The sequence below is a fragment of the Tribolium madens genome, unplaced genomic scaffold (assembly GCF_015345945.1).
Source record: "Tribolium madens isolate multiple individuals breed KSU strain unplaced genomic scaffold, Tmad_KSU_1.1 Scaffold_2;HRSCAF=44;Tcas5.2_LGX, whole genome shotgun sequence".
Taxonomy (NCBI): Eukaryota; Metazoa; Arthropoda; class Insecta; order Coleoptera; family Tenebrionidae; genus Tribolium; species Tribolium madens.
In genome coordinates, this window is record NW_025400995.1 from 4,037,924 (window position 1) to 4,065,729 (window position 27,806).

The window sequence follows — 27,806 nt, forward strand, 5'->3', positions numbered from 1 at the left end:
TAGTATCCTATTTCTATTTACTTTTTAAATAAACGGAGCTCTCTCCCGTGTAATCGTGCCCAATAAAACTACGAAAACAATTGGAAAGCGAAACCTTCTGTTACTCCCACTTATTTCACGCAGATTACCGAGATTTTAGTTAAAATTAAGCCGTTATCACGCCAAATGGTGCACGACGCCCAACTTTTTACAATTTCTAGTTACTCAACTTCATTTTATTTTATGTACATGGCTGAGACTTTATTCAAGGCGAGCGGAAAATTCCAACAATTTCTAATAAAAAATTTTAAAACCAAACTTTTGATATCTGCCTCCAAGATGCGAGTCACACAATTGTGGGCCATTTAGCACATCGTTTTCCGGTTGCTCGTTTCATTCTGTTCACGTAGATATACACTTCACAAAACTAATTAAGGCTACCATAAAATATTGAAAGACAATTAGGACACGGAAATTGCTTTTTGTTCAACTACTTATTTACACGACTTTTCCTTATTTACACATTATTATTTTCACACGTTTTAAAGCTAATTTTTATTTTTATTTACTCAAAAAAATGTAATTAAAAAATAACAAGCCGTAATTGAATCAGGCAAAAAGTCCAATTATGAACCCTTTGACGTTAATTATACTTTGAACACATTTTTGTTAAAATTATAATTATATTATTTTTCAACAAAAATTCTCTTTGCTACAAAAACTAATTTTTGGTAATGATTTTAGTTTTTGGGTTACTTATTCGGCAGTCAGTTTTTGATTACTTGCTGAAAACATAAATAGGTCCTTGGAAATGAAAAGAGTAAACATTTGAACGCTGCAATATATTTTCTAGACAGCATTTATTTAACTAGAAATTATACAGATTAAGCAACAGTAAAATACAACTGTCAAAAAGACATCTTTTCAAGCAAGTATTTATGTAATCAAAACGTCGGCTTAGTCTGAATACTAGTGAAAAGCATAAATCCAACAAGGACAAAATCTCCGGAAAATCTCAACTTCACAAAACTGATTGGCGTTTTGTGTAACTTTTAACTTATTTTTACTGCCAAACATCTCAACTTTCATTATAAATCTTCGACCCCTTGAATATCTAAAATGCGAAACATTCTTTGAGTAATTTGCATTCAACTTCCACAAAACTAGTTCTATTACTGATTTATTTACGACTATTTCTTTAATAAGATTAAAATTTTAGACAATAATATGTTCAGTAGAATAATCTTATAATTTAAAACCAAAAAATATAAACCAATTAAAGCTCAAGACTAATTATGAAACAGTATAAAAAAAAAATTTGTTTCAGTTAATATAAAATTATTCGTTTCAGTAATTCTAACAAAATGCTCTAAAGCTTTTAACTAGACAATTTTAATTCTTACTTAACATTTGGTAAATTACTTTGTGTTTGAGTTGATTTAAATTTTAAAATTTTTAGCAAGAGTTTGCTTTATCGACTATTCATTACAGTCACTGTCGAAATAATGTTTTGTTACCGTTAAAATTGAAGAATGTGAGGCATACAAAATCGGTTATTGAAACGTCTGAATAGCTTTACCTCCTTTAGCCCCTCAAGGGTGAAAATGTGCACCGCCTTCTGAAATCCATAGAAAATTATATCTCCACATGGCTGAATTGCCTTTATGCCATCTTAAAACCCTATTATCGACGTCTCGAAAGCAGTGCTTTTGAAAAAAATATTTCGACAAAATGGAAAACAGTGTATTGTAAGATTAGTTATACAATTTAGTAGGTTAAACACTTCAGTCGTTTAATTAAATTGCAACTGAAGCATGAAAGTAACAGAAGTGCAACCTCTCACCTTTAAACATGAATAAAACATAACGTACTTAAACAAAATTCGGCTGACATGTTTGAGCTAAATAGAACTGAAAATCTGTACTATCCTAAAAGAACAAATTATCATAATCCGGTTGCAACTGCTGATGTGGTGCAACAATTTCAATATTAGTCATTCTGTTTGAATCGGTGACCGTGGAAATTTTCTCGACTTGGAAAATTTATTTCATGTAACATGGGTACGAGGTTTGACAGTTTGGATACAAAATCTCGTCATAAAGAGAAATGCAATAACGAAAAAACATGCTTTTTACTTTAGATGCGTTATATGTTCGGACAGAGCAGTTTTTATTATGATTACATTGATTCCTCACCCTTGATAATCATGATTACCTAATAAATCATCGCAAATTTTATTACACGCTTCTTATTCAACTCCTATAAATTTTCGACGCTTTTATTGGTATCTTCTAAACTCGGATAGATTCAGCTGAATAAAAAGAAAAGTTAAGCAATTTCAAAGTCTTAACGATCTGACGAAAAGCTGAAATACTTGTCAAAACTTAGCAGCATGGTTAGGGACAACATAAAAACTGTGACTGGGATGAAAGAGAAAAGCAATATTGGGCCATTTGATCATTTCACTTTTTTTATTGAAGGCAACCACTTATGAGACAATATTACATTTTAATGATTCAAAAAACTTTTATTGCGTGACTGAAAGACTATATTTTGCTGTCTTCAATTATTGTATTTGATTTCATCAAGTAATTTAACGCAAGAAAGCTTTAAAGTGCCAGTTAATTAATATTTCAAAATTTTTAAATTAGTGAAATGGATGCCACAAGAGAACAATACATTGGACAGAGTTTTGTATTGATGGCAGAAGCGCTGCAATTGATTTCGCAAATCTGCCACTTTATCCTTAGTATTACCTAATAAATTTTCGGAACTATTATTGGCTGAGAAGACAGTTTTCAGTCCGAACCTATTCAAAACACTTGTAATCCCGCGAGCGTACTTTGCAAAGGAAACCAATACAAGGCATTTCATAACTTCAGATTCGAATCATGGTTTCTAACATAAAACGGTTCGATCCAATTTCCTTCTAATACACTTAGAGAAATCGATCTAAATCTCTATTGGGCACCATATGTGTCAGATTTCGGCAAGTTGGCTCTTTGATAATATTTATAAAAATGCGATAAAAGCAACTTTTTTTTGTTTAATGATGTCAGTGGGGGTTTCAGTTTGTGAAATTAAACTAAAGTTTAGGTTCTTGAGCGGATCCATTATGACGCATTTTTATCTATGATTTTGTACAAAGGAAGCAGTTTTGTCCCTTATATATTCGAGAGAAGAGCGCGAGTTGAAACTTTACAATAAAGTAACGATTTCGTTTCATCGAATTTTTATCGGCTAAAATGCGCTTGGCCAGTAGAGCGCATAGAACGTCTAGGGAAACGCTTTCGGCAAAGGTGCTACACAATGCAGCCTCGCATGACATACTATAAGAGATAATCTATAAAGTTTTCAACACTCGAAAATTTAATATAAAAAATATTAGAAGCTTCTCGCTACTTTTAAGCTAAGGCACTTAAAACTTTCGCATCATGGCTCAATGCCTTTTAAAATCATTTCGATTGGATTGTCGAGAACGTCATAAATCCTCCACACTCGAAAAATTTTTACAACGTTAATGCATCTTCTTGCTAATTCCAATTATTTTCAACATTCTCTCTCGATAGTTACGTAGACCAAACTTCAAATACAGAATTGTAGGTAGACGATGCCTCCAGCATTGGCAAATTTAACATCTTTCGCACGAGTTAACATTCAGCACATGCTCACTAACATTTTTCAATAGCATTTAGACGAAGTTAGAAGAACAGAAAGACTATGTATGAAGATGGCGCCTTATTGAATTTGCGCATATGCAAACTCAAAATTGAACGAGGATGAAATTTATAATCAACTCAATCCAAAAATTGCCCTAAATTACTTGTTATTCGTCCTTACGATTTCAACTCTTCAATCATTAATATTAGCTAAAACAACAACAGATATTGCTGAAAATCGCTAGACTAAAATAATTTGACTTCATCTGTGGTTATTACTATTCGCGTTAATTATAGTTTAATCGTTTATGCGTCGGCTGAAGCGAATAGAAATTATTTTAATTTTACAGTACAGCAAATTTGAATTTAAGTTGAAAGCGCTTCAGGTTTCGATGAAAGACGCTTGATGGCATATGCTTCCAAGTAATATTGAAATGAAATTATTCCACATGGGCGGCATAAAGAGTATACCATAACATTTCAGATTTCGTTGAAAATTCGTGGTTTCAATCACCTATTAATTAAATAAATGTAGGGCGTTTAGATTAGAAGGTAGAAAATAAAGAAGGTGAATATGCTACATAAAACTAATGAAGCTCCATTAAAAGCACTAGCTGCATTTAATAGATCCTTAAAGAAACGATAGCAAATAAAGTGTGAAAAAGCTTTATGGTAAGTTCTATTTAAGATGTCAGCTAACTTAAAAAGCTTTGCTCTTTGAAGCAAAGTTACTAAGTGCGGCTTTAGCTCATCAAAGTGCAAAAGGTTGAAATATCCTTTGTTGTATTTATGTAATAATTTATATCAAATAAACAGCTGTCTTTGTAGTAGTAGAGATATTAGATTAATACTGAACAAATAATTACTTCAAAAGTATGCTTTCCGCTAATTTAAACTTGGATAATAATTCCCAAATCGCTATCTCCCCGGTTTTATCGAAATTGTTCTGTGAACTACAGCGACACTCATTTTTTGAGCCATTGTCCTCATTAAAATTACCATTTGTGCAATAATTGCGCTCAACGATTCAATTCAGAAAATATATCATTTTTGACGTTATTAGAAAAAGAAATTACGATTTATGAATGATGGAATCGTCTCGGAAAGAGTTACGAGTTGTGAGCAAAAAATGGATTTCCGATAATTTCCCAATTGCTGAAATTTATGAATTAAAAGTGATGTTTGTTTTCAATTCTGTTTGGTTCTACAAACTTGGTTAAACGAAATGTTTTTGTGTTTAAGCTTGGTGTAGACAGGGATGGTACGTACACAGATGACTAATGATTTAACAACAACTAAACCTGAAATTTTCAACAACAGAGCGAATTGCTGGAACACTACTCGCGCAAACTCGTAAAAAGAAAGGAAAATATTTATTTAATAAATTATTCTGAAACTAAATATTCAAAAAAATTCATCTGGTATTGTTATACTTTCTCGGTATTTACTTTATGTACCTTAAAATGTAAATAAAGCGTCAGGATGTATGTTATTGTTTTTTTATTTTCTTTTGTTGATCGGTCCATTAGAAAATGCATCGTATAAATGTTTGTTAGATGAACAATAATAATTGCTGTTAGTTCTTGTTCAGCTAGGTTAATGCTGTTAGAAAATTTGCTATTCTATTGTTTCATTATTATAGTTAATACAGTTAGATGTACTAGAAGCAAATGTTACAAACTGCAGCATAAATAAGTTATTCTAAACAAAATTATTTATAGAATGTTGGTTGAAAATTTCCTTGCAGTTAGAAAAAAACAATTGAAAAGTTTCTGAACACGATAAATTTTTAGTTGTTGTGATTAAGTCTCGAAATGATTAATTTATGCAAAAGTAGTATAATTAAGCTTGGGTTGCTTTGTCTGTATACATTGTTTTATGTCTCTGTGATGTAAAATTTTTAAAATAAATTATGTATGCTGCAGACGTACAAAGCGTTTCAAAAAGTTGTATATTTAAATCAAACAATTTTAATGCAAAAACGAGGACTTGGTAGTTGGTGGAATGTAAAGCCAGTACAAAAACTGAAATATATCATATTCTATCGAACTCAGGTAGCAGAATAGGCTTCACAAAGCAAAACATGTATATGGTGGTGACATATTCAAGGCATACGCTTCATCTCCACCCTGTACAGTGATCGAGGCTTTTGTAAAAGGACTGCTGAAAAAGATTCATCTGCAGTTGGTTATATATGCTTCTTTATTGGAAAAGCGACATTCATAGTGATACTACCTTTATAAAGAGGATGATTTATGTTTCACACTCTACACTAACTTTAAGGATCTCATTCAAAGCTGTTCATTTTTTATTTTATATGTGGATATCCAAAGCACACACTACTTAACACCAACTTAATTTGCATACTTTGCAAACGCTAAATAAAAGTAATAATGATAAACCCTTTCTCACATGACATGCTTTTTCTTCAAAACAAAACCCTTATCACAAACACAAATAAACTGTTTCTGCGTCAAAAGTCAAAAACATGCCCCCTTGTCACTTACTAAGCGAATATAATAATACAGTCGAGCACTCCCGAGATTACTCTATCTTTGTATATGGCTTTTAAGATTGATTACATTTCAAAAAGTCTAAAAATAGAAATATTTTTATCGGCCAATAAATCACTATGTATTGATGTTTGAAAATTCATTCATTCCTTCCGTTTATAGGAAAAATCTAAACGCGACAACTAGCACCAATACTTGTTCGATTTCTGCCGGTCGAATAGAAATCGCACTGATCGTTCTATTAAATTAATGACGATTTATTGTCATAAACGCGGAAATTTGCTGTGACAAGTCGTTCCGAATATTCGCCCATTGCAGATATCGCTCACATGGGGCGCTTTGTAAATCACTTGACCGCTGTTTTATTACCGGGTAGGCGCTACAAAACTGATAACAACTGATAACGCCTTAGAGTAAAATCATACGGATAATACTTAAATGACACACACACATTTCCAATTTATTACCAAGAAATAAAAAATGTAACGGTTTCGGATAAATTTGCCCGATATTTTATTTATAAAAGTCTCCATGTTTTAGAAGATTTAATAAAATTTAAATAACGTTTGAGAGCGTGAAAATAGTGCCCGGGTCAAGCATGAGAAGTGATTGCTTAGGACACCGTTAAAGTTGGAAGAATCTATCAAAACAGAATAGAAAAATTCCTTTAAAGAAAAAGTTTAAGGACATTTGAACCCTTCACAGCAAAGTGATCACTCACACAATTTTACGTCAATAGTCATCCTTTTGTCGCAGAATGCAACAGACATGTCCTAACGTTTGAAAATATTCGTTTTTGCTTTTACATATTTTTATAGCTTTCTTGGAACTTAGATTTGATTTTGAGCGAATGAAACCTTGATAGCCTTAATAATTAATTATTGAAACATTTTTGTGGCAGTTATGTCTGAGTAATTACTATAAAACGATAAGACGATGATATTTTGAGCTTAGGAAAGTACTTAAGTGGATTGTTCTGGAAGTAAAGTAAGTATTAACTCAACAACTGGTGCAGCCACAAGCTGTATCACAAGAACGGAAATTACACTTCCTTTAATAGGTGGTTGTTTTGGAGCAGCATTATCAAATCAAACTCATGGAAACGATATAGTGTAGAACTCGGAGCAATCCGTCAAGATTTCAATATATGCCTGCTTATTAATAGCTAACTTGGATGAACGCTTTGAACTAGTGATTTCATCAATACAGCTGCACCTACCACCTTTGATGTGTATTATCTCAGAAATTTGCAACCAAGGACATAACGATGCACCATGATTGCTGAAATGTGAAACGAGCACGTGCGATACAATAATCGTATTTTGGTTATCATAATTGCGACCTAATTATCTAGCATTCTACCACTGACACTAAACTCATTACGAACTAAGATATCCGATGCTCAGAGGAAGTATCTTTGTCTATGCTGAATTAATTTCGAAATCTCGCTACCTCTTGGACGTCATTGCTGCAAAGGTAATTAGAATTGTTTTACAAGTAACCGTCGATCTCCCAAACTTTGCATCAATATATCTTATACCTCAACTCGATTTTATTGCATGCAAATAAACCAAACTAAACCACTAATTACCAGCATCTATTTTCTAACTTCCCTAAGCGATCCTCTTTTGCACATTTTAATCCCACCTGTCACGCATTTACACCTAATTACTTGAACCTTTAAAATGAAATTATTCAAGCCAACGTCAAAATTAGGTCGACTTTATTTTTTGTAGTTACATATCCCGTCTATATATTTTTCCCTACACTAGACAAACGATAACAACATTACTTTTGACATCTTTTTTTTCTTCAAAATTTATGATATTGTTCGTTTCCGTTTCAAGACATAAAATAAGTAACTTGGTAACGTTGCAAAGAACACATTCAACAATCGAAGAGCAAAAAAGTAAGCTCGGTTTGAAATAATCTCTGAAACCACAATGGTCTAACCAAAATTTTGTTTAAAAGGGTTATACATTGGGTCCTAAACTGTCATCGTTACCACGTTCTGTATTATTAATGGCTACAATATCAGTGCGTCCATTTAACTGATGTCCTCCTCCATTTCACAGCTTGAACCCGAATCTTTTTCCCATATGACTGTTTTGGTTCAAGTACAAGTAATATGAAATTTTAAAATCAATCTAAACGTGATTTTGTGTTTTATTACGCTCTGAAAATAAAAACTGATAAGCCGGTTTTAGGTTTCGTAACTTAATTTTTAATCAGTTTTTGTGCAATAAACCAGTTCTAAATTTTCTAAATAATTGTGAATAACTCTTAATTGATCTAGCTGGTTTAAAAGTTTAAACACATTTTTGCCAGAAAACCGGTTTTGCATTATGTAATTATAATTTGAAATAAGAAAAACGCAAAAGGGCATTTGGTGATGATTTTACTGGAAGATTAATAAAATTAAGAGTCAAAAAATTGCACATTTAGATAATAACTCAGACAATATTACACTTTTAAACCAATTTTGGTAATCAACTTAAAAGAGGGGAAAATGTTCGGCTTCATAACTCGAATAAAATGTGAGAAATGGTGATGTGAAGTCGAATAAAAACCTATTGATTATAATAAATTTCATATAATTAGTTTGTGTTCGAGATTTGGTGCAAAAAAGGCTATAAGTAGTATTCAAGTAGAAGAAATGTATTTATTCAACATCAGAAAAGTAACATAATCGTAATAAAGAAGACATTTCACAGCGAGCGCTCAGAATCCTAAACGAAATGCCACAAGGGAACGTGAGAATGTGATTTCATTAGCAGCCAAGACACTATTGGTATTTGTACGAGGAAACTTGATAATATACTGCAACTTTACGCATTTCAAACTCCGGACTTCTTCACAAAACTTTTATCTAGTTATTCTTTTCTTATGTTTCTTTCTTTGACTTAAACCCTTTTATACTATTTATATTTAAAAATAGTATACGTTTTTTGAAAGCTTTGTGATAAGTATAATAAAGTTTTGGAATTTTTGTTGAATGTGAAGTCACTTTTGAATACTTTTCAAGTCACCACAAGCACGCTTTTGCCACGATGAGGTTAGATTTAAGGCCAAGAGTCTTGTAATTCGATGCTAAACTTGTTTAAGTTGCATAAATGTCGCAATCGGAAGGGTTTTACATTCGAAAAGCAAATTTTATACATAATACACCACCATCATAACTACAGGATAAAAAAACCGAAATGGTTTTTATTTAGAGCTATTTGCGTAATTAAAAACGAAAAAAAACGACGGAAACTGGCACACTTTGCCAATTAGCTTCCACACTTTTCCATAAATTATTTTAAAAGACCTCGAAATTAATTTGTAGTTTTTAGTAGGTTACTGTATGCACTAAATAAGTTTCACTTACTAAAACATACATTTAATGAAATTTGCTTTACTGTAAATTAAACAGTTTGACGTGAATAAACAACAAGCTTTAATATTCACAACTAAACAGAATTTCTCTTTTACGTTTCCTACATAATTTAGTTTAGCTTGATAAAAGAGGAATTGTTTCAAAAATAAAAACACTATCTACAAGTTAAGTACAAATTAAATTGGAGGTTTCCAATACACTAAAAAGCTATCATTTTACTACTTTTGTAGATTATTTATATATATGAAGAAAAGCTTTAGACGGAAATTGTCCAACTCTGTACTCCCATTTTCTTACAATAATCGATCCAATAGTTTTATTATGTATGAGACCCAAGGGTCTAATTTCGAACCAATACTGTTCATTTTTAATTAATAACTCTTCAGCCAACTTTAGCCACGCCCAACTTTTATAGAACAATTTTGAGTGGAAAAAGAAAACTTAGTGATTTAAAGACAATCGTCAACAAGTGAGGTTTCACTGTAAAAATAGAACATATAACTTTATGATTACATCTCCAACTTTACGTTTATGTTACAATTGCAATAAAATTTCATATCTTTGCGATAAATTGCAAAAACTGCTCAATAATAATACATAGTGTTTGTTGCAAATTGAGAAGTAATTTTTAAAAATGAAACGTTAAATCGGATGTTTCTGTTTGTGTTGTTTTGCTTATCACTGATTTTTGTACATATTGTAAATGTTTAAGATCTGTATTCATTTTGAGAAGTCGGCTAAACACGATGAACAGTAGGTATTATTTTTAGATTTGAAAGTTATGAGCCATAAAAGGAAATCTAAACTCCGTTTTAACTATAATTGTTTTTCCGTTTGTGAAATATAAATCATACGATAGTTTGTATTTGCGGTGATTTCAAGTAATCCGCTTTTCATTCAAGAACTCTCGAATGGAAACTGTTTCAGTTATTTTAAACCTTGTTATAAAACACATTTTTTAATCCATCTGAATGCCCTGACAGCGTGAATCGAGATTTTATACAAGCGGAGCACTCAACATTTTTAGTCATCTCTTAAAAGCCCTCCATTTATAGTCAGCATTTGCTTCTTACATCTTTGCTTTAACCTGTTTTATCGCCGGCCACACTGCGTTATTTTCTTTACTAACTACCCATGTTCCATAGTCAAAGCGAGCGCGTCTCTTTTTAATTATTAGCTGAGACAAATCTCTTCCTTTAAATTATGATAAGGTATTTTTATTTTTTCGCGGAAAGAGAAAATTAAACGAGATAAGAACGATGGATAAACGTCACTAGAACAAAACTTTTATGATTTCGAGTTACTGAAGCAAATCACATCGTGAGGTTCACTGTTAAACAGATACTTTTTCTATCAACATGTGCTATCAGATGTAACGATGCTTTGCAGCTGGCGAATATTACACAAACTAAGGTTTATGAAAAGTATTGGACTTTTACAATTTTGTTTCTCAATATTTTCGCTCGTACTCTAAAATGGGGTAATTTGTCGCTAGTTTTCAAACAGATGACGACATTTACGACTAAATGAACCTGGAAATCATCTGCAATATTATTGCCAGTGTTGGGACGTTTCTCGACAGGGAAAAACAATTAATAAAAGAGTATTGGTATTTAGAGATATTGTTTTTGTGCATCATTGTTTTTAATAGAATTTAACTTATCTTAAATCTTTTACGTTCCTTGTAATTGAACATTATACGTGATTATCAGAGCCTTTCAGCACACATTCTTAACTGTAAAAAAAATTGCTTGAAGCTGTATGTGGTGATAACAAAGGGTAAATTTGTGTATTGGGGTTATAACAGACTATGGTCGAGCATAATTTATTGTTTGTTGCATCAGTTGCCAACATAGACTTCCACCAAACACTTTATTTGTACATTTTCTAAAATAAATATGGCGCCATACATTAGAGTAATGTCATTGTGACTCTAACACGCATTTCTTGAATAAACAAGATGTCTACAATAATGTGAATCTTATTTCAAGATTTAAAACACAAATTTAATTACTTTGTAAATAATTGAAATCAATTAAAACAAAACTTTATTTCGATACCTGTAATAAGTTTTAAACCAAAAATAAAATACATATTTTAAATTCAGTTTGTAAAGTGTGATCTACTATAAATAAAATACTATAAAATAAAAATTTGCATATTCGAACGTTGGCTTTGTGCTGCTTAAAAACAGTTATTCTTTGTTGCTTTTAATATTTGTCGGAATACGTTTTAGAATATCTTCAAAAATGTAAAATAAAAAATTGAAGCACAAAACTAAATATACAGTGTCTCCCAGCGAGTTGAAAAAGTCTATTAGTGACCTTTAAATGATAAAATTAAAAATATACTAATATTAATATTAATATAATACTAATGTAATCTATTGTTTAAAGCGTGTCTCAAAAATAAGTTACAATACAAACTTGTGTTTTTTTTTTTAATGAAACACCATATGTTTCTTAGCGTTTTTGGATGTAGATTTGTATTACAGTGTTTTTAAGCTAAACTTTTATTGGTCGATTTTGCTTAGTTTTAAAAATAGGACGTTTTTTTTGACGAAAACATCAACTTTTTAAAAATTTATTACACAAAACTAAGACATCTAGAAATATTCTTTTACTGCCGCAAAGAAGGTACAAGCTATAAGGTTGTAAATTTTTTTTAGTGCAAAGATAAAAAAAATGAAGGCGTTTGTTAAGAGTTCAATAACTTAAGAAATTTAAATGGAACACCCCATTTATTGTTTTTGCATTTAAAAGATTATTAAATTGTCTTTCTAAAATTATTTACCCTTAGGTGCTTATAATCAATAACTAAGACGATATTTAACGTTAAACAATAAAAAAAAATTACTATTGTTTCAGTAGCCAAAAAGTGCACAGTTGCACAAGAGTGGGAAGAAATATCATTTAAAAATCACATTTGTGTTAAACTGAATTCATTATTCTTTATTTTTACAAAAAAATAATTCAAATTTCAATATTTATAACGACTTTTACAATCTCTGGATAAATCAACGGATAAGTGATCCATAGCTGTCTTAGTTTTTGTACAATAGATTTTTAAAAAGTGCATGTTTTTATCAAAAAAACCGTTTTATTTTTAAAACTAAGCGAAATCGACTAATAAAAGTTTAGCGTAAAAACATCACTAATGGACTTTTTCAACTCGCTGGGACACTCTGTATGTATTAATCTTCAAATTTGTATTAAAAAAATGATTGAAGTCGGTGATCATAAAATGGGTATAAAATTGATATTTCTTAATTTGTCGACATAGGGTGTTTGAGAGCTGGTATAGCTGTGTTGATTTTTTGAGTTTATCCTGTTAATAGAGTGAGTAAATATTTAAGTGGCTTTTTCAATTATCCCGCAATTTCGGTTAAACCGAGGCTGTAACCGAATCTAATTGCACGGTTGGTTTATTCTGGATATAAATATTTGTAATCGGCAAATAAAACGTGGCTATTGCTTCCTGTCATAAAAAAGAGAAAGCAAGAGAGACTTAATAGTTTCTGCAAATAAAAAAAGCTCTCGGTTAACAATTTCGTGACACAATCCAATGAACAAGATCCTAGTTGTATTCCTGCTGATTGGACTGGTGAAGGAAATCCGGGCCTGTCGCAAGACAGCCAGGTTTTGCACGACCCTTCCACGACCGTTAATCAGAGCAAGCCTGCTGGATGCCTGGACGGCTCTCCAAACCCCACTTTTGCCTCCACATGCTTCAATAAAATACGCCAAGAACATTCAAACTTAGATCCTGAGGGACACGCTATGGTTAGCCGTCTAAACAGCCACACACGATTAATTCAAAAACTGGATTATATCCTCCGGTTTGCAAGTGACTCCTAATTTATTGATCGTTGGAATAATATCGTAATTGGCCAAAGCGAGATGGTAAAAAACGGGCAATAATTGTCCGATGAGTGCAGACAAGAGCTTGTTATTAAAAAAGTAGTAAAAAATTCGCCGCGTCCACATTTTGCAATTTGCATGTGCCTCGAAAGTAATATATTTTCTGGCCAAAATTTCTATGCGGAAACCCGCTGACACATAACTCGGTCAGCTTTGCTGTTTTCAAACATTTTCATTAGCATTTCGAACTGTCGGTTCTGACCAAACTGCGACATTCATATTAAAAGTTTCTGCCGACGAAAATAGAGAATATAATATTCAATCTGCCTTGATTACGAGCCTACGCAGCACCGAAGTACGACAAAGTCAACTCTAGTTTACTGTTTAAACTAAAAATTAAAAGTTCCGCAACTCTGTTGATTTGAGAACTTTGCCTATTCATAAGTCGTCACAAGTTTCACTAATAAAGCCAAATTTTGCACTAATAAGGTTAGGTTTTATCCCATTTCTTAAAAATATTACCACAAAACCTTCCTCGTTTTAATTTACCAATATAACCAGTTTTAAATACTCAATTGAGAAGTGCGCAGTTTTTATAGTTATTATCTGTAGCAACTAATATAAACAAAGAGAACCAACAATCGTTGTGTCGTCGCGGAAATGAAAAAGTAATTTAATAAGAAATTTTTTCTGCACATACCTATACGATTGAAGAGAATGAAATTTTTGTCTTGGTGTCCGCTTTGTGAAATTGTTTTTTTATATAAAGATTTATTGTTTATATTTTAATATCGCTAATTTAATTGTGTTTGGTAAAAACTGCAAAATAAAGATTGATTGCATTTGATCGAGTAATACGTAAAAGCCCAAACCAACAAGAGTATCAGTGTTGATATCCTGTTGGCCCTGTGTTTAACAAACACAAATTCCTTGAATTCACTCTTTAACCAGAAAGTCTATTGGAAAGGAAGAGAGTAATAAGGCAATAGCACGTAGCTACAATTTCGATGTTTCTTCATTGAATGAAACGGAGGATAATTAATATCGGTGTTCAAGTTGGGATGAACGGTACTTTATGGTCTAAAGCCAAGCATATAGAAGCTTTTGAAGTTACCTCGCACATTCCCACCTCACAAGACGTTTCCTCTATTTTCACATTGTTATAAATTGTTTCACACGGGATTGTTGACAGTAATGACTCTCTCTTCGAGTTAATTAGCAACTTATAGAATTGTTGACATTCATTCTTAAAATTTTCCTTACAGGTGACGTGGCTTCATCACAAAGGAGACTCAATACATCTCCTTACGGTAGGTCGCAGCGCGTATAGCAGCGACGAACGTATCACCCTCAGTTTTCGATACCCTAACAACTTTCGCTTACAAATTGTCTACATCACACGGAGAGACGAAGGTCTTTACGAGTGCCAAGTCGCCACACATCCACCAAAAGTCAAAAGGATATTTCTCAAAGTCACAGGTTAGTGTTCAAATTTAAGATTTATTTTGTCAACATAACCCAATTTTATGATGATGATTCTCTAATTACTTAATTCTAAGGCAACACATGAATTATTAGAACCGGTGCGTCCCCTGTTACATATTTCCTAATCTAAACAACAGCCTATTGTTAAAATTATGAGGCGGTAGTTTGGCAGAAACTAAACCAAACGAAATTATTTAAATATTAAAGCCCATAAATTATGAAACACAAACAATTCACATTGCTATTATTGAATAATTTATTATATTTTATTAAAGCTTGGAAGCTTGACAACTACAAAAACTAACAGTTCACGTTTTGCTTTTTATCAAAGCACAATTCACATGTTTTCAAACAAACCGCAGTTAAAATGTAACATTAAGAAAATGGTGTCAAACTTTTGTGGTTTCGTTGCAAGACAATAGAACAAAACGGCATTTATGTCTTAATACAATGAAATATATATTAAAACCAAGCCGAGACTTTACAAGAAAGACATTAAGGAGTCGGCCATGAATATGCAGAAGCATTTAAGTTCTACTAGGTCAAAGTTTTAAATCCGTTTTTAAAAACTTGATCGGATGTATCAATGAGAAAGTTTTCAATAACTTTACACCCTCTCAGCAAAAAAAAACACAAATACTCGCACCACTAAGAAATTATATCCCGTTTGAGAATATATTCATACAAGGTGTCAAAAAATGTCGTGCCGCACCAAGTGTGACCATTTTGGAGTCTAGTAGCTAGCTAGTTTTTTTAAGATAATAGTTTGGTTTGTTTATTAAAAATAATTCAATGTCAATTTGTTTACTATTTTTAGCAATATTTCTTAAAACGTTTAAGTAGTTATAAAACATTTTAAAAAATCTTAATTGTGTACTATATTGTCCCGGCGCATCCACCATATTTTTATTAAAATAATTAAATAAACAAACACTATGTATTGAACAAATATTTATCAAACAAAAGAACCAACTGATACATTTTTTGCTCTTTAAGGACTTTTATTTCACACCAAACTTTTTGCTGTCCGATGAAAACTTTTCCCTTTTTTGTTTCTACTTAATACATTTGGCCGTTAGGTGTCCAATAGTTCCCAACTTTTTCTAACAATATATGCTACTTAAAAAATCTATTGATTTTCTATGTAGGTGTTAAAATGAGATATCTGTGTGAAACAGTTTTATATAGCTTTGGTATTGAAAAATCAGCACAGAGAATAACAATAACAACACAATAACAGTAACATAAAACTAGTTGTAACGCTAGTTAGGAAATATTTTGTTGGTAAATAGCTTTGTGTATGGTTGCAAATCATTAGGAATTAGTGGTCAACGAGGTGCTATTTTTGCTCTACAGGTTCTTGAATGTGGAATAAAATGTGTAACGTTTCGGTTGATGTTCTAAGCTGTGGGTATTAGGAGCGTTTGTAAGGGACTAAATGTTTTATTTCCCAATTATATTTGAAGTGACGGTTGGTTTTGTGGAGTAATAGTGGCGAGCTTTGGAGTAGAGTTGGGTTTAGTTATGCAATCACGTACGAGGGTTTGGTAGTGGTGCGGCAAGACATTCTCCTTAGTGAGTAGTATAATCAAGTTTCGCAATAGTGCTTCTCTACAATATTAAAATTCTATGAGTGTGGTTGAAATGGGGTATTGGGACTAATGAATATATTCTATTTGTAGCCCCGGAAGTGCGAATAGTGGACGAATCCGGACGAGAAGTGACTGAAAGGTATTACAAAGCCGGCAGTGCTCTCGAGTTGACATGTCTGGCAACGCAGGTAGGAGGAGGCTCAGGGAACCCCACTATCACCTGGAGACATGGAGACCGCACACTCTCTAAAGGTATCAGGTGAGTAAGTACCTTCACCACACAGACACCCTTTGTACTCGCAGCTTTTCTTTATCCTCGAGGGGATTAGGTTACTTCATTTACTGAGTGGAAATATTAAGAGATAGCACGCTTAATGTATGTAGGTTAACAAAAAATAACAAATAACAACTAAGAAAAGAAAAGACAGATATGAAGAATGTAGCGCGTCAAGCGAACACATTCAATACATCCCAAGCAATTTGTTTTATCTAAATCACTCTCTCCCACACAAAATTAATACTAACCACTGACTGTTCCACCGGCATCGAAAGTCTAGGATTTATTTTTAAGTTTATAATTGATTAAAATAGAAAAATTGATAAGTTAGAAGCTATGTGATAAATGGAGGTGACTGATGAACTGGGTTAATTAAGATTTCGTAGGTGATAAATAACATTTTAAAAAGTATAATGCATCTTGCATGACAGTGAACATCGAGCCCATTTTTGCAGATTAGGAAATGATTAATATTTGTACCAAGAGAATTGCAAATATTCAAGGTTCATCGTGGCTTATTTATGTATTTGTGGTGTAAATCTATTATTTTATTTTGTGGTGAAGTAATTGATTTCCCTTGAGTCTGATGTTTTAAAAAAATAAGTGTCTATATAAAAGCGTAAGCAAGAGTCTGGAATAGATTAGATAGGTAAAAATTAGTCTTAGCCTTCCTCTCATTTTTTAAAGTCTTTTCGGGGCAAAGTGACGTCTGTTAATTTATGTGAAGACAGCCAACCGTGACAAGATGGTGGTGAGTGCAATTAGCATATTGTTGTTCTAGCTCCAACGTGTCTGCTAGCACGGACTCAGCTATTTCGACTCTGACGGTGGCCCCCCTTGAAACTCGCCATTCGGGGAACTACACGTGCGCCGTGGGAGCTTTGGCATTTGCGACCGTAGCTGTACACGTTCTTAACGGTAAGTTATTGCACTAAAATCTGCCAAATCTCACCATTAATCTTAACTTTGGAGAATAATGTACTAGCTTGGCCACAGTAAAAGTACGCTCACCAATCAGAACACTGAATCAAATAAGTGGGAGACGATTTTTTAAAGATTACGATTTTTAACAAAGATAAATGAAAATCAATTCACTTCAAACTTACACTTTACACTTACAACAACTTTCACCAAACTTTTTATTTATATCTCTATTCTCTTTTCATTGGTCCGCACCGAAAAAGTATGCCGAGCCGGTGCCACTTAATCACTACAATAACAGCACCAATTTCTTATCCACACATAAATCATCACTAAATTGGGAAAAGTAATCCTAGTCTCGACTCACCTACCCAAAATCAAAAAGCATTTTAGTTACAAATATTTTTGCAGTTTTACTATGAACTAAACCCATTCAGTCAATAAAATGTCGCATCTAACTTTGTTTAGTATGTCGACTTTCAAATAATTTTTACATCTCAAAATAAAACTTTTAATTTTCCTGAAAATAGGTCAGAAACGGAACATAATAATAAAGCCACGTACTAAGAGAAAAGACTTGGCAGTTAAATCTTGACTGATCAATAAATTTTATTCTTATTTACAATGAGAGATTTCAAAAGTCTGAATAAACATTTTATAAAAATAAAAAGTAATTTCAACAAAACTAATTTAGTTAAAGCTGCATCGTTGTTACGTGAACTCTATGGTTTGTCATGCAATAAATATAAAACAAGCTTAGATGCAAAATTTTTAATTATAATTTCTATATTTCTCTTTTTAAATTTAAAATTAATTTCTGTTTTGCTTTTGAGTAGTTAAGCATATTTGTAGCTCTATTGTCCATCAGATCAAGTATATAATTTAAACCGGTAAACAATTGCGAACAATTACCCAAAACCGCAGGCATTACAAACGGCTTTTAAAATAGTGATTATAATAAATTCTACTGAACACTTCTCTCCAATTGGGCGATTAGTATAATAATTTAAAATTATGTATCGAGTACAATGCTTATGTTGGAAACCAATCGAATGGATTGATTATTGTACATGCTATATTTTACAAAGTACAATACATTTTGCAATGTAGCTGAAGTCTATCAGATTAACAGGTTTTGATTATATGTATAATATGATATTCATGCGTTGTGGCTACAATTTCGCTTTCCTGACGCAACTATTTTATGCTCTCGAAAGATAACACTGAAATAAATGTTGTATCGATCACCATTGAACATCATACGTAATACGATAATTAATGTGTCTCCATCTCATACAATTTTCATGTAAAATAAAGTGATATAATAGAGCAATAAAACAATTTGTATTCCACTAACACACTAATACAATTTTAGAAAATAAATGTAGCCCGGCGCATCCACCATTTTTGCACAACGAAACTTTTTATGAATAAAATAATAAAAATATTGTGAAAAAATTTTTTACATAAAGAACATAAAAGTTGTTATTGAGATGATGGTGTGGCCTTTGTCCTATTGGTGATGATTTATTTTATATTAGACTAGAGCTATGAGAAAACATATCAAACTGAGCATGTAAGCAAAATGTGAACGAGGTCCTACATCACCGTGAATCCTGATTCTATATCTTTTCGTACACCTTCGTGGTTGTTATTCAAAAGAACAGATCTCCAAGGCCTTTTAAATCTCAAATTTGCCTCATGGGGTCGGTTTATTACACAGCTATCCGAAAAGCCCACTTCATTGGATACAAGGTATATCTTGAGTAGAGTGTATATTAAATTTTTTGCCAGTATTTCAAATTAATGGACGTGCATTTTACTCGTAACGGAACCGGTTAGTAGTCTAATACATTTTGTTGCTGACACTAATATTAAATTACCAATTTTGTCGGCGCGGTCTTAAATTTAAAAAATCAAAGTTATAAAAATTGTAATCTAAATTGCAAATTTTTACCGGAATATTCATGGAAGTATTAAAACAACAATAGTGATTGGTGTGGAGTGAGTAGAATTCATTAGAGAGGAGTTCGATTTTTTGCTAATAAAGGATTAATTATAAATTTAATATTTGTGTTCAGGTGAATTAACTTTTAATTAGTTTATTTGTATAAGCAAAAGCGAGCATTTTCTTTTGAGCTTAAAGATATAAATAGGCATTATGGCGGTATAGTAGATATACAAAAGAGCTTGGTAGTTTAAATGATCGTTGTATATTCATACCTTCAAACCTACGTTCCAGAACAATCTACCCAAGTGTAACCCATTATTTAATTGAAAACCTGGATGTTTGCCAAGGTTTCAAGTTTTGTCATCGGATAAATAGAGCAGTGGTGAAAAGGGCTTCGTTAACCCCTTCGTTGCACCCCGATAAATCTATTTTCATAATGTACTCGTTTAATAATAATTAAGTGGTTATTGAATTTGATTAATTTTTGGCAACTAATTGGATTACTTTGAAATTAACATAATGGAATTTGTAAGTTGAAAGCAATCAATTCAACTGTTCTATCGGAGTTTTAAAAAGTTGGTGTTAAATTGTCGCCACCGGGCTATCTGTAAATGTGGTTTTATGATTTCAATGTTATTTTATAATTTATGGGCTCAAGTAACTGCTGGCGACGTTGCATATTTCTTCATAAAATGATATTGCATATTAATGGCTCTCTGAATGCTTCACGGGAAACTCGGAATTAATGCTAAATAATATTTCAGATTTTTTTAAAGCCCTTTAGGCATACGACGATTGAATTAATGTCGTTTTTTATAAACACCAAATTGTCGAAATTTTTCACACCGACTTATAAGCTTCCAAAGACAAACTAATGAACGCTTTATTTCCAACAAGCCACATTTAAATTATCTAATTAACAATATGAACATCAAATCTTCGCAACATAAATTATTTATAAATTACCAATATATTTTTAATTGGAGCTTAAAAAGTAGCGACCCTTTCAAACAAACTTTTAACAAGATTGATTTAAACGCTATTCTAAAAGGATAATTAAGCCATTCTGACACTATTATCCCAATTAAGTTTCAGACTATGACACTTTTTCATTTCAAAGTTGTTAGTCTAGAACAGCGTTATGGAACATAAATTAAACGCTTTGATCTTAGAATTAGTTTGAAATTTCACCACATGCCAGCTGGTGCATGACTTGACAGATTAGACAAGTAAAAACTCAAAGTGTGACATAAAAACATTCTCATTCTAAAACTCTATTTAAAAATCTTTTCCAACAATAAATCTAAACTTAGTTTTATAACTATCTAACTATCATGCAAATCCATCGGACATAGACTCAAAGAGAGGAACTAAATTGACTTATTAGCTTTTAGACAACTTAAGTGCCAACAACTGCGATGCAAGTGGTGTCAAATTGAATTTGTTCCTAAATCTTTATGTTCCCTACAAACAAATACCGGAAAGAGTAAAACAATAAGTAATTTTCTTACCCGGAAACGTGGAAATCTTAAATGCCTTTTGTTTAAGCTTAAAACTTAACTAATAATCTAGACAACGAACAAGCCGAGAACAGAATTTTTGACTTCAAAGCTGTATTTGAGTAAGTTGAGAAGTAAACATACCCACCCACTGTGCTTGTCCGGGGACTAAAGTACATGGAGGCATTAAGAAGGTGCCGTTTTATGATTTTTTGCTTATACCTACAAAACGGAGTGTTACGTGGAAACTAGTTTGTACAAAATGAAAGCTTATAATTTTTTTTACATGATGGTCTTCCTGATGGCCTTTTTGTATCTCAAATAGTAAATAAATTTTGTACCTAACCATTTTTTGTAACAATCATCGTTTTCGAGATATACGCAAGAAACCATAAAACGGCACCTTTCTGCGTCTCTGCTTTTTGTATGTTTACCTTCTAACTAGTCTAAACACAGCCCTGAAATCAAAAATTCTGTTCGCTATTTGTTCATTGACTGGACTATACAGATTCAAGCAATAATTTTACCACAAATAATTAATTAAGATAGTTTCACACATAATAAACACTTGATTAGTGCTGTACTAATTATTAAACAACTCTATTATGTATAAATTACCGTTCCTTTAGATACATTATTCATCAGCTAGTTCACCAACGCCTGAACTGTGCAATCTTATTAACTATTTCTTAGGAAAAAGCGCTAATTAAAAAAGCCAAATACTGCAAAAGTTGTTAGAAACTACGGTTTTATCCGTTTAAATTTTCCTTTCCACATGTGAGAAACACCTTTTATATGTGAAGTGTTTCCTTTCCTCGAGATAATAGAAAATAAATTTCAATTTTGACATGCTTGTGTTGGTAAAACAATAAACGTTACATTAAAGAACATCTTATACATACTATACATACTTTCAATTTACCTAATATTATTAAATTTAGTCTTTGAATTATGTAATAACTGCATAGTTTTAATAAAGATATAGAAGCTTTTATCTCTCTAACTCAAGATAGTGCAGAATGCAAAACAACAGGTTCAACATAAGCTTCTGATTAAATTTGTAAAGTTTATGTAACGTCACATTTTTATGAATTATTCTAGTTTCTTTTAACTGAGCCAGTTTTGGAACCACTTATTTTAGTTAAGCTTTTGTTTGGTTTTATAGATTATTGTAGTAGAGCATAGTCTTCATTGCGGTTGTTTTAAATATAGATGGAAGTGAGCGAGTTTTACTGGCGGAACCGGTTTGAATCCGTTTATCAATCTTGAACCGGTTTTTAAAAAATCATATATTATAAAGCGTGTGATATTTGCGGCGTGTTTAATTTTGAAGCGGTCGGTGGTCGTTTTATGTGGTAAATTATTAAAATTCATGCACCTTCCACCCTCATCTAGAAAGCTGTCCATTCGGTGTATCAGGCGGTTGAGTTTAAGGTGCAATAAATTTCCAAGCTATCGGTCAACATTTTAGCCCCGATTGAAGCGTGCAGGTTTTGGCAAAGATTAACGTCTGGCAACGCCGCAAACAAGAGGTGTAACTGCCGGCTTCCATTTAATGGGTTTGCGCGCCATTTTCTTTATCGGGCAATTCGAGCGATTTGCGGATAACCTCTAATAAAGCTATCCGCGTATGGAGTAAGAGCTAAACTTTTGTCATACGGATAAATCAAAGAGACCGCGAATGTGGCTAAGACGTGGCTCGAAAGCTTTGCCGTGGCTTCATTGATCGCTTAATGTGCGGCGAATCATGTGTGTTCTGCTTCCAGCCMTTACTTTGCTCTACAAAGATAACACAAATTTCTAATGCCCCACACCACGCATACCTACATACATTTTGCTGATTGCTTCAATCATCAGCCAACGCCCCCTTATCGGCCGACGACGCCCTTAGGGACTGACTCACTTCTCCATACCTACCTAATTTCCCATTGCAACCATAAAACACTGTCATTGCACCTACTGCTAAACCACCTATCCGCAACCCAACTTTTATTGTTTATTTAGGACGTCTCAGAAAGTCAGAAATCGCCAAAAGTCAACATCACCCACAAAGACATCACATGCTTTTTTAACCTACTGGCTTCTTTCACAACACAGAACCCATTTTATTATTAGATCCATTATTCTTTATAGAGAAAACAAAACCTTTAAAAAGTCGATGCGCCTAAATCTGATACGATCATGTCTTCTCAAATATGTATTATAAGAGTTACAAAGTTAGTTATATGACGAAAAGGTTGCGTAATAAAGAGACCACACACATAGTTTTCCTAATAAAGTGTTTCAATCAAAATTATTAACTTTTTTATTTCTTTATCGTACTTCGAAGAGAGAAATCCAAAACTTTGCCCTTGGGTGGATTCGCCAGACAAAAGTCCTCTAAAATAAAGGGCGGACCGTCTTTTTTCAGTCATTCTTAGCTCATGTCACATATGTGAGATAATATTAAAACTAGAATTTAAATCAAATAAAATGTTGATGCATAGGTACTCATATTTTAATACACCTTGTTGATACGTTCCTTCTAATTTTTTTTACCGAATGCAAGAAAAAAGTTATTTTCAATACTTCTGTAATCTACCCTGTAATTATATTTTACGCTGCTAATTTACCATTAACAAAACTGTACACATATTTAAAAAAACATATACAGGATGTTCCGTTTTTGTTGTTACAAATTTAAATAGATGATAGAATATTCAATTTTAAGATAAAAGTTTCCTATAAACATGTATCGAAAAACATTATATAAGGGAGCTATACATCCCCTGAAAGGGGTGCATTTTTTAATGGATTTTTTTCCAATATTCCAGAAACCATTGTAGATAAAATTACAACTGATAACCTTCATACACCCAAACGAATTCAAAGATGAAATGTGGAAATTTTTACTCAGGGGCGTCTTAAACTGAGGGGGGGTAGTGTTTAGGGTAAAAGGTATCATAACTATTTTATCTGTTGGGTCTTGCTACTTTCAGCCACAAAATTCAAAATTCTATAGTTTTTCACAAAAAGAGGTCTCTTCGTTTTTTCGATACAACTCACCGTTTTTGAGAAAAATCAGTTTACAATTTATCTTGTAGACCATAAAGAACATAAAAATTAAAAATTAAATTTATTTTACGTTTAAAACAGCCGTGATTAAGAATTTGAATTCGTTCAGGTGTTCAAGGTTATCAACTATACCAACTTTTGTAATTTTATTTATTCTGCAATAGTGTGAAAATCCCATTAAAAAACGCATCTCTTTCAAAAGGTGTAGCTCGCTTACATAACATTTTTGATACATGTTCATAGGAAACTTTTATCTTAAAATTGAATATTCTAACATCTGTTAGAAGATTCTATTGCTCTAAGTTTTCTGGCATAAAATTAAGTACATTAGAAAGAAATCACGATCATAGAATTTTCTTGCTTCTTCTATGGTATAGCAAACAAGTTGTTGTCGCTGCTTACATTAGAAAATGTTTTTGCATATCTTACTACCATTCCATTAAAAACAAATCTAATCCGTCTTCTTTCTATCGGAGCCATGAACTTAGACATTTACCTTGTGACACTTCAGTTGGCACTTTATGACCTATTTAAAAACGCATCTTTCTTGAATAGTGTTAGAATAGTATACTATACATAAAAGGAGAGATATGCACAATTATCCATGAGATACACTTTATAGCCAGAGGACAAAGCCCGAGGGCTATAAAACACCAAGGAAATAATAGCAATTCTTTCCATTTTCAATTTTGACTTCTGTGACAGTTTTGACATAAGAAAAGTTGATTTCTACTCCCCGTCGTGCAAAATGTCTATAATATGCTGATAATCTACATATCCTTTATAATAATTTTAGAGTTTGTAAGTTATGTTATATAAGTTACAGTAATGAATAAATACAATTATTTTAATTTTACGTAATGCTAGCAATGCTTTTACTAATCCCTTCCGTAAAATTTGTGATTGTGCAAAATTCGAGTCAGATTATAAATAGGAAGGATACTCTGAAACGTTTTTAATAGGGTATTAATAGTATCAGTTGCAGCGTATTCGTATCACGTTCGATGGAGTATTGCCGCCTCTTAAAGTAAAATAGGACGTATCTATAACAATAAAAATAATAATAATTTAACTTAAAAGTGGGTAATTTTTTACATAACAGTCGATTTCTGTACACGCACCCCGTCTTTTTTCTAAATTGGTGATATTACGTTTTCGTTCGATTGTTTCGCCCGCCTTTCCCCATTTTCAATACGAAAATTATCAATCTTACCTCGGTTTCTATTAACTTCTCAATCGACATTGTTGTATTAGATTTTATTGCTTGGTAATTTTAATTCTTGGCTTTCATGTAATTTTTCTCTCGTAATTTGTGAACTATTACGGATAGTGTGAGTTGCTTGAAATTCCGGGAGCTGGCATGTGACCTGTGTATATTACGATGCATATGTTGTGAACAATGGACGGAGGACTAAATAATGTTTGTATATATAGAACGCGCAATGTCTCATTTGATTAAAGCAATTTATTGTTTGCTTTATCTGCATAACAAACGTGTAGCCATTTGACCGTATGATTACATGCTATTAGTTGGTATTTCAATGGTGCTGTTATTATAGTAACCACTTCCGCGAAGGATGTCTGGGAATTGTCTGTACATAGTGGCCGTTAGCATGCCATCTATCTAAAGCTAAGACAGCGTTTCTCAATCAGTGGACCGTGAAAATTTTACGAGTAGCCATAGGAGCTCAGAATTGATTATGATTGATAATAGAAAAACATTCAGATAACATTTATTATTGCCGATTCAGGAAGTTCGCTTTTTTATACTTTTCCACAGTCATAGATCTAATCAACTTTCTTTTAACTAGAGCAAAACTTAAATCACAATCTATATCCAAGATATTGAATTTTAAAACTAGATTTTTGGCAAAGCAACATTTCCATGCGCAGTCCTCTGGATCAAAAGCCGAATTTGTATTGTAGGCGCTCGTCAACAAGTTTACAGGTGATGAGAATCATACGCTACATAAACTACTCAAAGCACTGAAGTAAATAGATTTTCTTTTCGATATTGCATGTTCGCTCTTTAGTTATCCCGAAAAATTTCATTGTGAGATCGTTTAAACAACGTGAAAACAGTCTGAATTTAACGTCAATTGTCCAGAAAAGAACGAAAAGCACAATAGAAACAAAATGAATATTGAAGTTTCTGTATATAAATTCTAAACAAACAAGCTCTCTGCCGCTTGAAAAATCTCTTCTTGTATCCAATGTGTTCTCACAGTTTCGGATATTCTGCAAATAACTTACATATTTGAATTTGCACCACGTCAAGGTTTAAATTTAAACACAACGGCTATATAACTTAAGCCGGATCTTACATAAATCAGGTTATTTACAAAAGCTCCTAAACAGTAAATCAATCTGTCCGTTTTTTAATTTTTAACTTGAATTAATATTACTTTTTATTTATTTAGTACGTTAGTCCAGTTCTTAAACCTTTTATCATTTTTACATTGACCTAAAATATTTTCTGAGCGTTAGATAAAGATAACTTTCTCCGTTGTTCACATCCATGAAGAAGTCGAATTAAAAAATAAGAAAAACGAGTTTGTATTTTCTTGTAGCAAAGCAAATAAATCGTGAATATCAAAATTCCGCAAAGGTGTCGTTTGACAGACGTAAATAATAAATCGTTTAAAAAAGATTTATTGATCTCCTTTTCCAGATTTAATCAAAAATTGTTTGATATATCTATCTGTGGTAAATTTATAGATGTCGAGTAAACGTCGTAGTGATGATGTGTTTAGTTTTATTTAAACTTGTTCTAAGTTTTTAGTCTGGATGCAAAGAGTAAAATAACAATGGCAGTTTGGCTCATGTGGAGAGACGAACATGTTTATATTTTTTTCCCTCATCTGTCAGCGGTGAACTTGATGTAGGTTTCCCTCCATCTCTCCTGTATCAGATTTTTTTGAATAAAAGATAACACCACAAAATGGATTAAAGTGGACAAAAACGTTTAAGCACTTTTATTAATGTTTAGTTTTTGCGTCAAAATCAGGAGCGTTATTATTTGTATGTGTACGTAAATTAAGGCAGCTATTCGGGTTGAAATCGTGCCGAAAGGGAGTGAATAAAGCCGAAAACAATGGTCATTGTATATTTAGATATCGATTAACCTTTCATAATAATTAAATACCAATCAGTTCCTCTTGTAATTTATATCAGCATATTTCAAATTGTTTTGTTATAATTAGCATCACAAATTGCATGGAGTAAATCGGTTTTATTATATGATATTCATGTGGCTGTTGCGGCCTTACCATTCGGAGTCTAATTGCTCTAATTACACCAATTATACATGCTGTCCTATTAAATGATAAAGTTTATAAGATAACCGCATCCTCTTCAAATTATGGTTTTATCACCAGCAAAAAATTGCAAATCCAGATATGATTCCGGACTAGTAAAATAAATTGTTAAACTTTTCGCGGCGGTGAAAGTTACATTGTACAAGTAATAAAACGTGTATTTGATTGTCCACCACCATAATAAAACTAATCCAGAAAAGTCGGGATAAGACGGAAGACGTCGGGGTGCAAGATTCTGTTCTCACTATTTTGGTACACTAAAAACAGCAAACACCTCACAATATACCCATTTATGGCTCTTTAATCCGCCTCTTGTACAC

The 27,806-nt window shown here is 32.4% G+C and overlaps 1 protein-coding gene across 1 annotated transcript in view; it reads left to right on the top strand.

The window, feature by feature from the left end:
• The window catches only part of LOC123006283, a 96,147-nt gene that overhangs the window by 59,777 nt on the left and 8,564 nt on the right, over positions 1–27,806 (top strand). Inside the window, exons 4-6 of the mRNA XM_044400655.1 lie at positions 14,656–14,869; positions 16,558–16,726; positions 17,526–17,662. Coding sequence (XP_044256590.1) covers positions 14,656–14,869; positions 16,558–16,726; positions 17,526–17,662 — 520 coding nt within the window. The remainder of the gene's footprint in view (positions 1–14,655; positions 14,870–16,557; positions 16,727–17,525; positions 17,663–27,806) is intronic.